The sequence below is a fragment of the Tamandua tetradactyla genome, chromosome 2 (assembly GCF_023851605.1).
Source record: "Tamandua tetradactyla isolate mTamTet1 chromosome 2, mTamTet1.pri, whole genome shotgun sequence".
NCBI lineage: Eukaryota > Metazoa > Chordata > Mammalia > Pilosa > Myrmecophagidae > Tamandua > Tamandua tetradactyla.
The window spans coordinates 137,561,239-137,578,380 of record NC_135328.1 but is presented as its reverse complement, the minus strand read 5'-3'; the positions used below and the strand labels follow the sequence as shown (position 1 = coordinate 137,578,380).

General features: G+C 37.6%; 1 protein-coding gene across 1 annotated transcript in view; it reads right to left on the bottom strand.

Annotated features, from left to right (window-relative positions):
• Nucleotides 1-12,302, bottom strand: part of LOC143673968 (apoptosis-stimulating of p53 protein 2) — a 38,444-nt gene extending 26,142 nt beyond the window's left edge. The window contains exons 1-4 of the mRNA XM_077149141.1: nt 12,170-12,302; nt 6,110-6,192; nt 2,458-2,559; nt 315-489 (exon numbers count right to left, since the gene is read on the bottom strand). Of these exons, the coding sequence (XP_077005256.1) occupies nt 315-489; nt 2,458-2,559; nt 6,110-6,192; nt 12,170-12,257 (448 nt within the window). The 5' untranslated portion in view covers nt 12,258-12,302. The remainder of the gene's footprint in view (nt 1-314; nt 490-2,457; nt 2,560-6,109; nt 6,193-12,169) is intronic.
• Nucleotides 12,303-17,142: the final 4,840 nt, after the last annotated feature.

The following is a 17,142-nucleotide window of genomic DNA, read 5'->3' as shown; positions in this document are numbered from 1 at the left end:
AATAGATGGAACTATTATATGAATAAAAATCCCTGCCTAGATAAAACTTTCAGTCAAAAAAAACTCAAGAAAAAAATTCACATTTTCCAAAGGTAACTTAGAAACCTTTTCTAAACATTCAAGAGCTGAATTCAATTCATAGGAACCAGCAAAATCCAAACTGAATTATACTAAAAAAGAAAGAAAAAAACCTTTTACAAAGTTATCTTCAAAGTCTCATCATCTTACTACATCTTCTACTTAATTACTTATATAAATGTCAAACATCAGTGTGTTTTCTTATACCAAAGCAATTTAATACATAATCTGCTTACCCAGCTTCCCATTGCTTAGTCTCTTCTGTTCCACATGGCCTTTAAGTGCTCTCACTTTTTTTAGCTTAGCTTCTTGATTCTCAGCTATTTCTTGCAGCCTCTTGAGTTTCTCCTGCTCAGTAGCTTGTTGCTGTTGACGCTGATCTTGTTGTTTCAAAAACTTTAAGCGCTGTTCCTAAAGGGAAAGGCAATCAACAGATTTACCATTTTAAACAAGTATACCACTAACCTGAAAATAATCTAACCACAATCGTTAGATACCCAACTGAGATGCACCTACAACATTTTTCTAGTCTCAAACATCTGTCCTATAAACTGCCATCAGAACCACCATAGTATCTTGTTAAAAACATACTCCACACTTAACAAATCAGACTCTTATGGAGTAAGAGCCAAGGGATCAGTAACTTTAATACAAATGATACTTATGCAGCAAGCAATCAGTGATTCTTGAACTAGTTTTCATGAACTGCTGCTACAATTTCAAGAGCTCATGTAATAAGGATAGTATAGAAAACGGTTTAAATCTCTGCAATTTATTAGCTATAAGACTATGTGCAAGTTACATAGCCTCACCAAGTATGAATAAATGTTTCTTCATCTATAAAATAGGGATTATAAATCCTAACCACCTCATAGGGCTGCAGTGAGGACTAAATGAAGTATGAAATGTAAAGCTCTTTAGTGTTCAGTCAATATAAATGGTAACTGAAAAAGAGCTAAAGAAATACTTTATCCCTTCAGAAAACTGCAATTAAAAATTACATTCCTGTTGTAGTTTAAAAATCTAACTAAAACTGAGTGAGAGAGCCACACAATTTAGAATCCAAGGTAAATTTCTCAGCATAATATGCCCAAAACATATACATAGAAATAACTACAAAATAAGGAAGCCAAGGTTAGAGATTTATTCTGCAACAATCAATCTTTTTATGTCAATACATGTCCTTGCTACTCAGTGCATGGGCATTACCCCGGCAGGTTAGAAATGCAGCGTGCCAGACCCCAACCAACACCTAATAAATCAGAATATGAGTTTTTAACACGTCCCCTAGGTGAATTGTATACATATTAAAGTCTGAGAAGCAACGACATAAATGATTTTGAAAAGGCTGGTGCCTGGTATCGCAAATAGGAATGACTGCATAGAAACCCTAGGAAGTAACGTATGGAAGGCCACAGTACATATTGAAAACCCTCTTAAAGAATTCCTGGCCATTAGTTCAAAGCCCTTTTGGGTAACTTGCTATCTATATCTACTCCAGCTTCAGTGAACTGACAATCACTGAAAGACACGTCACACATGGATACTGAGTATCAAGACCACAGGTTAGCAAACCACAAAGCCAACAAGCCAAATCCAGCCTACTATCTGTCTAGAGAGTAAAGTCTCATTGGAACACAGCCATACCCATTTGTTTACATATTCTGCACAATACGAAGGTTTTACTGTTATTCAGCACATCATGAATCCGCTGTTTGCACTAAAATGGCGGAGTTGAATAGTTGTCACAGAGACAGTACAACCTGCAAAGCTTACCATGTGACCCTTTACAGAAAAAGTTTGGTGAATTTGGTTTAAATAAGAAGCCCAGGGCTGGCAGAAGAATCAGCAGCAAGAATGGTTTTGACAGCAATGCAGTGGGGTTTCTATATTTCCCTTGTTCAAGACCAGGATTAGCATTAGTTGGTGGGTGGAAATGTCTCCAAATAAAGGCAAGCAGGCTGTTATTGGTACCAAGCAATAGAAGGGGACAGTGTTAGCATTAGTAAACTTTCAAGATTTTCTTGCTGTAAGCAACGAGTAAAAACAAAAATAGTTTCTAGCAGCAAAATGGAATGTTTTTTGGTGCCTTTCTTGTTTTATCATCATATAGTATGGTTAACTTGGACCTGAATAAGGGATCGGGAAGATCTTCAATAAGTGGGATAATTTAACAGCTTTAGTCTTCACACAGAAGTTTCTATAAAATGCTACAGCAAGGGGAAGAAAGCACCATACAGTAGGTATTTTCTGGATTGATAATATTAACTCATATCTGTGAGGTAAACTGGTTCAAAAATGAAGGTGAAGTGTAAATAGCTTTACATTAATATACATTAACAACAGTGGCCAGTTAAGTCTTTTAAAAGAAGACATTACCTTAGTAGCCAGCATTTGCTGTTGAGCCTCAATCTGTTGCTGCTGGCGAGATGCCATTTCCTGAAGTTCAGCAAGAGTCAGATCCATCCTGGGACTATTAACCTACAAATAAAAACATAAACAATCACATACTGACTTACAAAATGATCACAGAGATTCCGCCCTCAAAGGAATATTTATAAGCTTCATCTAAATAAGCCATGACAAAATTATTAAGCCATTTTTCTCTTAAAATATTAAACACGTCATTAATTTTTATATCTGAATACTTACCTCATTCCACATAATGAAGAAAATTATTGATGCAAAACATACAATATACAGATCAATAATCTTTTGTTTTATGTTGTAAATTTAAAAATAAATAATTTGAACAGTCAGTGATAGAAATTGAACATTTTGGAATTATCTTGCTCTATAGTTAATTTATATTTGATGAGCAGTATTTGGCCATTAAACATGTTAGGGACATTGATAGCAACCCAAGAATATAATCAGCATATGATACTAGCATTAAAAAGTTCAAGATAACATTGGATTATCAGGAATGAAGAATGTCTAGGTTCACAATTTGTATTCCACATTGTCTAGATGTTCCAGCCAGTGCAACAAAGGAAAAGAAATATTCAGATTGGAAAGGAAAAAGTTAAGATGCTTTTATTCCCAGACAACATGACCACCTATGAGGAAAATCCTATGGAATTCCACAAAAAAGCTACCAAAATAAAGTAGTTTAGCAAGATAAAAGATAAAATAAGCAAAATAAATTGTATTTCTATATATTAGCAACAAACACTACCATCTTAATATAAATTAACCAGTATTCTAACGTAGCAACAAGGAGGTATTTTTTAATACCATTTAAAATAATAGCATCAAGAAACACGAAATATTTAGGGATAAAATTAACAGAAGAATTACAAGATCTCACACTGAACTACAAAACATTGCTGAGAGAAAGGCCTAAATCAATGGAATATACTGTATTCATAAATGGAAAAGGTCAATAATTGTCCAAACAGAAATTCTTCCCGAGCTGATCAACGGATTCAACAGAACCACAATCAAAATCCCAGCAGGTATTTTTGCAGAAATTGAGAAGATGATACAAAAATTTATATAGAAATGTAAAGGATCTAGAATAGCCAAAATACTTTTGAAAAAGAAATGAGTTAGAGAACTTACACTATTTTACTTCAAGACTTACAAAGTTCCAGTAATTAAGACAGTATGATATTCCCATCCAAAGAAAGAGGTCAATGGAACAGAACAGAGTCCAAAAACAGATGCACACGTGTATGGTACAATTAATTTTAGTCGACAGTGTAAAGGCAATTTAATAAAAAAAGAATAGTCTTTTCAACAAATACTGCTTGGACAAGTGGATAGCCACAAGGAAAAAAAATACAATAAAGCTTTGATCCTCACATTATTTGCAAATGTAAACTCCAAATGGATCACGGACTTAAACATAAAACCTTCAACTACAAAACTTCTAGAACAGAACAAAAGAAAAAAAATATTTGTGAAAAGGATGGACAAGGATTTCTTAGACACACACCAAAAGCATGCTCCATAAATTAAAAAAAAAAAAAAATGATCCTCATCAAGATTAGGAACTTTTGCTCTTCAAAAACACTGTTTAAAAAAAGGGGGGGGGTGCACAGGTGGTTCAGTGGTAGAATGCTCGCCCTTCATGCAGAAGAACTGGGTTCAATTCCTGGACCATGCACCTCAACCCCCACCAAAAAAAAGAGGATGCATTTTGCTCAGCAGGTAGAGTTATCATCTGTCGTCATGCAGGAGGCCCATGCAAAAAAAATAAATAATAAAATAAAAGTCTAGACTGGGAGAAAATATTTGCAAATTCCGTATCTGATTAAAGATTCGGACCCAAAATATATAAAGAATTCTCAAAACTCAGTAATAAGAAGCCAAACAAGTCAATAAAGAAAAAAAAATGGGCAAAAGATTTGAACAAATACTCCACCAAGAAAAGATGCTAACATCATTAATCATTAGATAAATATAAATTAAAACCACATTAAAAATTTTTAAAAACCACAGAACTTTACAACACAGGGAACCCTAATGTAAACTATATGAATATAACAATAGTGTTCCACCACAAAAGCTCCACACTAATGCAGTATTAATTAGGAAAACTCTGGGTATGTGGGTGGCAGTGTGTGAAAGGAGGCAAGAGGGCAGTATATGGGAATTCTGTAAAACTACAATTTCCCTAATTAAAAAAATTAACTATGTGCAACTGAGAAATGTTAAAAGAAAAAAAAATATTGATACACCACTACACACCTATTAGAACAGCCAAAATTAAAAATACGAAATATCGGCAAGGATGTTAAGGACCTGGAACTCTTTGGGGGTAATGTAAAATAACACAACCACTGTGGAAAACAACTGATAGCAGCTTTTGAAAAGGTAACATACACCTACCTTATGACCCAGCCATTTCATTTCTAAGTATCTCTCCAAGAGAAATCCAACTAAATGTCCAAAGCAGCTTAATATGCAAAAGCCAAAAACTGGGAATGAGCCAAATACTTACCAAAAGGTAAACAGATAAACAAGTTATAGTTTATCCAGACAATGGAGTAATTACTGAGCAATAAAAAGCAACTAGCTAATGATATACACAACATGATGAATCTCAAAATAATTATGCTGAATAAAAGAAACTAGACAAAAAGAGCACAGACCAGATGATTCCATCTATACAAAAGTCTAGAAAAAAAACCACTAATCTGTAGGGACAGAAAACGGACCTATAGTTTCCTGAGGATGGGAGAAAGGGAAGACAGAATGGGAGGGATTACGAAGATACACAAGGAAACCTTTGGGGGGGGCGATGGATATTTTGGTTATCTTGATTGTGGTGATCATTTCACCCACACATACATTTAAATATATGACATATATGTCGAAACTTATCAAACTCTACATTCAAATGTGTGTTTTTTTGTAGGTCAGTTATAGCTCAATGAGGGAAAAAGATTGGATGAAGACACACCCAACTCCGGTTAATGGGTGAGACCATTCTGGCGACCATTACATCATCCTTTCAGCACTGTAAGATAACCATAAAGTCAAAGAACAGGAACAGGAGGAGAGTGGAGAAAGGCAGAGGAAGAGCAAATGGTACCTTAGCACAATTTGAATTCTAACACATACTTACTATAGACTGAAAAAAGGTAATTTTGCTAAGCCTTAACAGTATTAAAAGTTTTGACTCTGAAAAGAAAATGCCTACAAGGTACACCAAAGACACTGGCTGAAATTCATATTCATTAATAACACATTAATATACAACTTTCCATTTTTCTTAAAGATATCATAGCAACAAATAGAAATTACAAAATAATGAATACTTCCTCAAACTTACGCAACATTTATTTTGTCCTAAATTGGTGGTACATTTAAGCATCTAACTTCTTACGATAGTTATCTAGCCACCATTAAATATTAAATGTTTCTGTGAAATAATTTTTATTTTATTATGAAGTAATTTTCTAAATAACATTTTTAAAAAGTCATCCTTAATCCACTAAATAACAAAGTAATCTGAGATTTAAAGGTTAAAAAAGTAACATTATTATGGTTTACATAGTACGGGTACAAAACAATCACTTACGCCATTCTCCTTTCTTCGATATTCACCAGGAACTTTTACACCATTTCTTTTTAAACTTGGATCCTGAGATCTTGGTCCACTCACTAAGCACAAAATTAAAACACTATGCATTAGCACCAAAGATGGAGATACTGTAAGTAGAGCAGTTCATTTCTGAATCCTGTTATTGCTGTTTGACACATTAAGTTGAAAGTATACTTAAAATATTTTCTAAAAGCAAAGGCATTCAAGTCTCATAATTCAGCCTACTTAGGAAAATCAATTACTTACTTAGAATAGTGAATCATTAGCACTTAGAAATACCACATACTAAATAAACACTAGAAAAGCTGCATGATTTGGAAACCAAAGGCGGGTAAATAAACAAAATAATTTCATTTCTGATTAATGGGTAATTCACATCATTTGCTTACAGTTGCTTCTCCTGGTTTTCTATTTAGCTATACAGACGTTAAATAGGAATAGCTCCATCAAAAGAGATGAAAATTAAATTAGTCAATCCTTGGGTTCATTAACAGTGATTGTAACTTATAGGGGGAAGGAAGCAACTGAAAATGAGTAAGTGGTATCTTGACTATGTGGTTTATTGAGGACATTTTGTATTAATTCATAAGCACTATGAAGTACTGCCCCACTTATTAAAGTAAAAAGTTTCCATTTTTAGTTTGGAAAAGTATTAGCTGGAAAACACTGAATATCCAGCTTATGTGACTAAAAAGGATTTTTCAGGCCAAAATACATGGGTTTGTCAGTCCCACTTAATGCACTATAAGAAGAAATTAGTCTTGGTTTAAACTAACACATTTTGAGAAACAAACAATAACAACAAGAATTTTAAAAATAATTAAACTTGTACCTGTCATCCCAGAAATTAGACAAAGTATTAAACTACCTCTCGAGAAATTTTAGATTAAAATCTTTTTTTTTCAATAAAACGTCTACTGAACCTAACTTGAAGTTTAACACATATTCCTGTGCCAATAACTAAACAGAAATGTCAATCCTCAAAGCCAGGTATCACACTTAAAATTTAGTCTAAAATGTTAGCTTTATTTTTAAAATTCTCTTTAGTTCTCCAATGAAAGAGCTCAGGTAAACTGTCACAGTAATTCTGCAAGGAAAAAGAAAAACTTCTATAATTTAAGAATAACTGCCTTCTTTGCCATCTCAAAGGGAAAGCACTTAACTAGTCTCGTCTTCACGTGTTCAGTTACATAATCCTGTTCAAGAGTATGCAAAAGCAAGAGTCTAAAAAACCATTTCATATACCTTTTGGGCCACACGTCCTAGTTAAATTGCAACATATAAATATATATATGGTAACAATCTCTTAATCCTTAATCTAGAAGTCTATATTTAAAAAGGTTAATTTTTAACACTGAAAGACAAAATACTGTTTTATCCCAATTTAAACACTGTGTGGCACTGGTGTGTTGCAACAATGTGTAAAGAGTTCCTTTATCTTCAGATTCTATATCTCACATTACAGACACATTGACACTGCATATTTCACTATTGAGAGGCTATTTAATAATTTATCCAGTACTAATTAAGAAGATATTTGAACTGGTGGATGGAGAAGTAAAATTCAATTTATTTATCAGAAGAGGTGTATAGTAATATAAAGAACAAAACAAAAATAAAATGCAAGTACCAATCTACAACTACAAAAAAGAAGGCATAGGAAGAAAAATTTAAGTTTACTTAAAATAAAATTGCAGACACCAGTACTGCTGAAACACAGTAAGCTAGCTCAGGTGATTCAGGTTCCACTCTTGGCTCGGCCTATAGATGTGTGGCCTCTGACAAGCCATTCAACCCCTAAGGAACGGTGTGTTTCATCTGTAGAGTGGCAGAGGCCACACTGAGGCAATTCTAGGACCCTACACATTCTAAACTTAATTTCTAATTGCTTGGTACCACATGGGCACTTGTATGAAAGGAATATTTAATTACAAAATTGAGATTTTATAACACCCAATAATTAACATTACTTCCATTCTTACTCCCAATAATTATATACTGAAGTCACAAATTACACTGAACTTTCCATTTTAAAGATTCCACATTTACAGAAACACACAGCAATACTGCTTCGAACAGTGACCATCCACTGAGAACACAGCTTCTCTCTCAGAACTTAGATTTGAAGCTGCTTCTCTCACATCCTACAAGACCTCCAGGGTCACAGGAAGGCTGGTGCTGCCTTCGCTGTTCTGTGTTGCTTCCATCCTTTGGTGTTACCTCCTACCCTGTCCTGACTGTCAACCGAAAACTTCTACTCACAACCGTAAGTCACAACAGATGTGACCACCTGACTCCCTTGTTCTCTACCTCCAAGTCCTACCTTCATTCCAATCACGTTACTTTCACATAGATTGATACATCCAAAAACTAGAATCTCAGTTCTGTAGCTACCTCATCTACATCTAATCCAGACAGATTTCATGGCCAAGCACAGAATCTTATTACCTGAATGTTCTACCTGTGAAATCTTAAATCCAAACATTTTACCTTTCAATGAAAACCTCCTCTCAATCTAATTTACTCATTTCCTTTCATTACACCTATTCTTTAATCTAACTGAGACTCACAGTCTCCTAATCCAGTTCACTTTTTCCCCATTGCCCCCTCCAATATTCACTTCTTCCCTACGCACCTTAAATGATACAGTTCATTATTAGAACCTCTATCTTGCCAATGTCCCCCCACCATCCTCTGTCCCACTGACTTTCCACTGAATTTGTCTGCCAAAAACCCACCCTCAGATCAACCCAACTGTTTGCTTCCCCACATACAAGCCCCACCTGGGCTGCCGTGCATGCTAGAGGAAAATCACAGTCTCCCATGTCTCCCATGGCCTTTAGTCCCACGGTCTCTAATCACAACCCACCTTCAACAGTCCCCAGCAATCTGGCTTCCCTGGTAAGCACCCTCTCTTATTCTTCACAACAGCTCACACTTCCAATCACATCACACTGCCACCATCATTATTACTTTCAAATGACTCTGCCTCCTATACCTCACAAAAAAACAAATGCTTTCAGATAAGAAGTCCCTCAATGTGCTCCCACAAAATGCACAAAATTTACCTGCATTTGCAAGTTTTCTTTCTGTCCTTTCTGTCCTCTTCTCTAGGAGGAAACTCTTCATCTCGGTTGTGGAGTACCTTCTCAGGGATCTTACCAAATTAACTATTCCTTCTTTCTTATAGTCTCAACTTCTTCCTCTACTGGCTCCTTCCCATCCACATTAAAAAATTAAGATCACAAAACTAAATGTCAACAACTGGGGGATATGAGGGATGGGTATGGATTCTTTGCAGAAAAAAAGGAAATGTCTTCATATAGATAATGGTGGTAGAGGCATGCCCATCTACTTAAGTTGAATTGTATCGTGTGCAAATAAAACTTTTTAAAAATGAACAGAGAGGGCAGTGCAACGGTTTATTCAACGGCAGAATTCTAGCCTGCCATGCCAGAGACCCAGGTTCGATTCCCCATGACTGCCCATGCAAAAAAAAAAATGAACAGAGAGAAACAAGTACTAGAGAAAATGTGGAGAAAGAGATGTACCTATTCACTGTTGGTAGGGAAGCTGGGAGGTGCAGCCCCTTGGAGGGCAGTGTGGTGGTTCCACAGGAAGCTAGGGATGGGGTTGCCACATGATCCTGCAACCTCACTGCTAGATATATACCTGGAGGAGCTGAGAGTGGGGACACAAATAGACATTTGCATACAGGTGTTTATGGCAGCAGTGTTCCCGATTTGCAATGGATAGAGGTGGCCTAAGGGTACACTGACTGAGGAATAGAAGGGGGAACTGTGGTTTATATATACAATGGACTACAGCTGCAAGAAAGAATGAAGTTGTGAGGCATGCAACTAGGTGAAGGAACCTTAAGGACAGTATGTTGAATGGAATGGCAGAAACAAAAAGGCAAATATGCCTCATGCATATAGACTAGCAATAAATACACAAACTCGGTGAACTGAAGTTGAGAGTAGGGGTTATCACGTGGCACCTATTGTAAAGCATCCTAGAGTGTATGCTCTTACAGTAGTCTTATCTATTCAGGAGATTTCTAATTTTGAGATACTGAGCTATTTGTATATAACCTGGTCATTCCCAGAAACTTCAAGTATTTATGTGATACGTGAAACTCTTGAGTTAGAGCTATAAAGCTATAACAGTCAACATTACCCCATACAGCAACTGTACAGCAATTGTTAAACAAGTTGAAAAAGTGATCAGACTTCAACTAGAGACAAGAATGAAGCTGACCTGGATAGGATTAAGGCAAATCAGAATGCAGGGTAAAGAATGATATTGTCCATTTTAAAACTTCAACTTCTGTGTAAGATCAGTGGAAGGGGTGTTTATTTGATACAAAATTTATATTTTAGGCAGCACATTATCTAATTTAACTTGTATGATCAGCTTATTTGAACGCCATAATTATATGGAATCTTGAATAGGGCATGAGATTGTGTTGGTTTGCAAGGATTAGTGTGATGCCCCAATATATCACAGAATAATTTGGGCAGAGAATAAAAAAGTATTTGCAAAGTCTCCTGGGGGACTGGGAAGAAAGGAGGAAATATTCAACTTCCCATCAGGGGAATTCCTGATCTTCTCACAAGCAGTCGGGACAACCAATTCAGTAGGTTGAGTCTCAATCTTGGGGTTCGCCCCTATGAAACTTATTACTGCAATAGAAAGTCTAAGCCGACTTAAAATGAGGCCTAAGAGTCACCTCCAGAGAACCTCTTTTGTTGCTCAGATGTGGCCTCTCTAAGCCAACTCAGCAGGTAAAGTCACTGCCCGCCTCACACCCCACCAAACGGGACATGACTCCCAGGGATATAGACCTCCCTGGCAATATGGGACAGGACTCCTGAGATGAGCTGGGACCCAGCATCATGGGATTGAGAAAGCCTTCTTGAACAAACAGGGGAAGAGAAAAATAAGACAAAGTTTTGGTGGTTAAGAGATTTCAAACAGAGTCAAAAGGTTATCCTGGAGGTTATTCATATGCATTCTATAGATATTAGTTTACGGTGTATTGGAGTAGCTGGAGGGCAGTACCCGAAATTGCTGAGCTGTGTTCCAGAAGCCTTGATTCTTGAAAATGACTGTAAACTATATAGGTTTTACAATGTGACCGTGTGATTGTGAAAACCTTGTGGCTGATGCTCCTTTTATACAGGGTATAAACAGATGAATTAAAAAATAAGGATAAAAAGTAAATAATAATGGGGGATAAAGCGTAATAAATTATAGATTTAAACACTAAGGGTCAATGAAAGGGAGGAGTAACGGGTATGGGATATAGGAGTATTTTTCTTTTTTCTTTTTATTTTTTTTCCTGGATGCAAATGTTCCAAAAATGACCTTGATGATGAATACACAACTATGTGATGATATTGTGAGCCACTGATTGTACAGCATGTATGGACTGTATGTGTGTGAAGATTTCTCAAAAAAAATATTTTTAAAAAAATTTGTGTCTGATGCTCCTGTTATGCAGGGTATGGACAGATGAATTTTTAAAAAAATAAGGAAAACAAATAATAAGGCAGGATAAGGGGTAAAAAAAAATGGGTAGACTGAAATTCTAAGTGGTCAATAAGAGGGAGGGTAAGAGGTATGGGATGTATGAGTTTTTTGTTTTTCTCACCATTTCTTTTCTGGAGTGATACAAATGTTAAAAAATGATCACGGTGATGAATACACAACTATGTGATGATACTGTGAGCCACTGACTCTATACTGCAGATGGGCTGTATATTTTATTAAAGATTTCTTAATAAAAATATTTTTTAAAAAGTATGGTCAAATTTCTCTGATTTTCAAAACAGAACAAAACCATTATCCTTTCTCTCTTCCCTCTGAGAGTCAGCTCTTAAGAGTGGTCTATCCTCACTGTTTCTACTTCCTTACCTCTCATTCATTCCTCAAATTACCTGGCTCCTGATAACGTGCCAACTCTTTCCCAACTACTCCAATGCACAGAACAAAAGCTCAAATATTTGCTATGATTCATAAAATATTACCTACCAGAGTCCCTGCTAGGAGGGCGTTCATGACGAAGAAAGAAACGAACTTCATTCCTCTGGCTTCCAAATCGTTGAAGAACATCAAACATTCGCTCATTATCAGCAACTGGACATTCTAAAAGAAATGAAGTGAAATCACATTATCAGTTGGCAAAAAAAAAAAAAAAAAAAGGGAATCATTTAACCATCTATACTTCCTGCAAACTATGCATTTTGAATGTATGAAAAAATTAGTCTTAGGTAATTGTTTTTCATTAAAAGAACTCTTAGAAAATGAAGTATCACAGATTTTCCACACATAAAATCAGTGTCAAGCCAGAACGGAGTACTAGAAAAAGGAATGGATCTGGGTCAACAGTAGGGAGTTCATGATTCTAATCCAGTGAACCTCTTACTAGCTGTACATTCACAGGCATGCCATTTAAATATTTTAGGTTTCAAAAGTTTCTGCTCAGGCTGGTCTCTGAAGTTTCTTCTAACTCCAATGTTCTATGATTCTATAAATATAAAAATAGAAAAATTTAAAAAACCACTCTCTAAATATCCTAGTCTTACTACTCACTAGGCTATTAAATTATACTTTCAAAAGCAAATTATATCTAGCCCTCCTCTTCCCCCTTCTCCGCCGGCGCTCCCGACACCATCTAGACCTCCTCTTCCCCTTTCTCTGCTGGCAGCGATCCCGCCGCCATCTAGCCCTCCTCTTCCCCCTTCTCCGCCGGCGTTCCAGCCGCCATCTAACCCTCCTCTTCCTCTTTCTCCGCCAGCGGCGCTCCCGCCGCCATCTAGCCCTCCTCTTCCTTTCTCTGCCGGTGGCGCTCCCACCGCCATCTAGCCCTCCTCTTCCACTTTCTCCCCTCGTGGCGCTCCCGCCACCATCTTGCCCTTCTCTTTCCCCTTCTCCGCCGGCGCTCCATCCACCATCTTATCCTTCCCTTTCTTCTCCTACTCCAGCGGCTCTCCAACCACCACCGTGCCCTCTTCCGCCTTCACCGGATCCTCCGCCACCATCCTCGACAGCCTTGCCATCCTCACCTTTCCTCCTCCAGAACAGCTACTAGGGGAGTAGTAACGATACAGAACAGCTCCCGGAGCCATGACAGAGATCAAAAAGACAGCGTACCCCATCCTGGAACGGCTGACTGGCTGGGAGAACACGCTCCGGTGATCGCCGAGGGGTGTGAGCTTCCCCGGGCGGGGCGGTAAGCGGCCAGAGCCCCTCCCTTCCTCCTTCCCGGGCCAGTTGGCAGAATTGGGCAGGCGGTCCCCTCAAGCTGCGGCGGCTGGCGCCCCCACCACGCGCGGCCCCCCAGACCAACTGAGAGAATTGGATCGGAAACCCCCAGGCCGCGGAGAACAGTGACCGGGGGGGGGGGTCCCTTCCAAACACGTGACTCCCCGGCCCAGCTGGGAACGGTGCACTCTCCCGGGCCGCGGCAGGTGGCACCCTCCCACCACGCTTGGCGCCCCGGGCCGACTAGGAAATTCGGAGGGGCGCTCTCCTGGGCTGCGGCGGCCGGCAACCCGCCCCGCGTTCGGACCCCCAGGCCGGCTGGCACTCTTCCAAGCCGCTTCGGCTGGCGAACCTCCCCACGGCAAGGGTTTTCCAAAGTTAAAGGACCCACAGCACCTTTTGCTGGTGGGACCCGTAGACAAATGTGTGCCACGAGCGCCACCTACTGGGCAGGATAAGAAAAACAGAACCCAGAGATTTCACAGAAAAATCTTTCAACCTGTTGGGTCCAACACCCAGGGAAATCTGACTAAATGCCCAGATGCCAGCAGAAGATAATGGATCACGCTCAGAAAATTGAAAATATGGCCCAGTCAAAGGAACAAACCAATAGTTCAAATGAGATACAGGAGCTGAGACAACTAATGCTGAATATACGAACAGAAATGGAAAAACTCTTCAAAAACGAAATCGATAAATTGACAGAGGACATGAAGAAGACATGGGCTGAACAAAAAGAAGAAATAGAAAAACTGAAAAAACAAATCACAGAGCTTATGGAAGTGAAGGATAAAGTAGAAAAGATGGAAAAAACAATGGATACCTACAATGATAGATTTAAAGAGACAGAAGATAAAATTAGTGATTTGGAGGATGGAACATCTGAATTCCAAAAAGAAATAGAAACTATCGGGAAAAGAATGGAAAAATTTGAACAGGGTATCAGGGAACTCAAGGACAATATGAACCGCACAAATATACGCGTTGTGGGTGTCCCAGAAGGAGAAGAGAAGGGAGAGGAGGAGAAAAACTAATGGAAGAAATTATCACTGAAAATTTCCCAACTCTTATGAAAGACCTAAATTTACAGATCCAAGAAATGCAGCGCACCCCAAAAGATTAGACCCAAATAGGCGTTCTCCAAGACACTTACTAATTAGAATGTCAGAGGTCAAAGAGAGAGAGAGGATCTTGAAAGCAGCAAGAGAAAAACAATCCATCACATACAAGGGAAACCCAATAAGACAATGTGTAGATTTCTCAGCAGAAACCATGGAAGCTAGAAGACAGTGGGATGATATATTTAAATTACTAAAAGAGAAAAACTGCCAACCAAGACTCCTATATCCAGCAAAATTGTCCTTCAAAACTGAGGGAAAAATTAAAACATTCTCAGACAAAAGGTCACTGAGAGAATTTGTGACCAAGAGACCAGCTCTGCAAGAAATACTAAAGGGAGCACTAGAGTCAGATACGAAAAGACAGAAGAGAGAGGTATGGAGAAGAGTGTAGAAAGAAGGAAAGTCAGATATGATATATATAATACAAAAGGCAAAATGGTAGAGGAAAATATTATCCAAACAGTAATAACACTAAATGTTAATGGACTGAATTCCCCAATCAAAAGACATAGACTGGCAGAATGGATTAAAAAACAGGATCCTTCTAGATGCTGTTTACAGGAAACACATCTTAGACCCAAAGATAAACACAGGTTGAAAGTGAAAGGTTGGGAAAAGATATTTCATGCAAATAACAACCAGAAAAGAGCAGGAGTGGCTATACTAATATCCAACAAGTTAGACTTCAAATGTAAACAGTTAAAAGAGACAAAGAAGGACACTATCTACTAATAAAAGGAACAATTAAACAAGAAGACATAACAATCATAAATATTTACGCACTGAACCAGAATGCCCCAAAATACGTGAGGAATACACTGCAAACACTGAAAAGGGAAATAGACACATATACCATAATAGCTGGAGACTTCAATTCACCACTCTCATCAATGGACAGAACATCTACACAGAGGATCAATAAAGAAATAGAGAATCTGAATATTACTATAAATGAGTTAGACTTAACAGACATTTATACGACATTACATCCCACAACAGCTGGATACACCTTTTTCTCAAGTACTCATGGATCATTCTCAAAGATAGACCATATGCTGGGTCACAAAGCAAGTCTTAACAAATTTAAAAAGATTGAAATCATACACAACACTTTCTCGGATCATAAAGGAATGAAGTTGGAAATCAATAATAGGCGGAGTGCCAGAAAATTCACAAATACGTGGAGGCTCAACAACACACTCTTAAACAACCAGTGGGTCAAAGAAGAAATTGCAAGAGAAATTAGTAAATACCTCGAGGCGAATGAAAATGAAAACACAACATATCAAAACTTATGGGACGCAGCAAAGGCAGTGCTAAGAGGGAAATTTATTGCCCTAAATGCCTTTATCAGAAAAGAAGAAAAGGCAAAAATGCAGGAATTAACTGTCCACTTGGAAGAACTGGAGAAAGAACAGCAAACTAATCCCAAAGCAAGCAAAAGGAAAGAAATAACAAAGATTAGAGCAGAAATAAATGAAATTGAAAACATGAAAACAATAGAGAAAATCAATAAGACCAGAAGTTGGTTCTATGAGAAAATCAATAAGATTGATGGGCCCTTAGCAAGATTGACAAAAAGAAGAAGAGAGAGGATGCAAATAAATAAGATCAGAAATGGAAGAGGAGACATAACTACTGACCTCACAGAAATAAAGGCGGTAATAACAGGAAACTATGAACAACTTTACGCTAATAAATACAACAATTTAGATGAAATGGACGGGTTCCTGGAAAGACATGAACAACCAACTTTGACTCAAGAAGACATAGATGACCTCAACAAACCAATCACAAGTAAAGAAATTGAATCAGTCATTCAAAAGCTCCCTAAAAAGAAAAGTCCAGGACCAGACGGCTTCACATGTGAATTCTATCAAACATTCCAGAAAGAATTAGTACCAACTCTCCTCAAACTCTTCAAAAAAATCGAAGTGGAGGGAAAACTACCTAATTCATTCTATGAAGCCAACATCACCCTCATACCAAAACCAGGCAAAGATATTACAAAAAAAGAAAACTACAGACCAATCTCTCTAATGAATATAGATGCAAAAATCCTCAATAAAATTCTAGCAAATCGTGTCCAACAACACATGAAAAGAATTATACAACATGACCAAGTAGGATTCATCCCAGGTATGCAAGGATGGTTCAACATAAGAAAATCAATTAATGTAATACACCATATCAACAAATCAAAGCAGAAAAATCACATGATCATCTCAATTGATGCAGAGAAGGCATTTGACAAGATTCAACATCCTTTCCTGTTGAAAACACTTCAAAAGATAGGAATACAAGGGAACTTCCTTAAAATGATAGAGGGAATATATGAAAAACCCACAGCTAATATCATCCTCAATGGGGAAAAATTGAAAACTTTCCCCCTAAGATCAGGAACAAGACAAGGATGTCCACTATCACCACTATTATTCAACATTGTGTTGGAGGTTCTAGCCAAAGCAATTAGGCAAGAAAAAGAAATACAAGGCATCAAAATTGGAAAGGAAGAAGTAAAACTATCACTGTTTGCAGACGATACGATACTATACGTCGAAAACCCGGAGAAATCCACAACAAAACTACTAGAGCTAATAAATGAGTACAGCAAAGTAG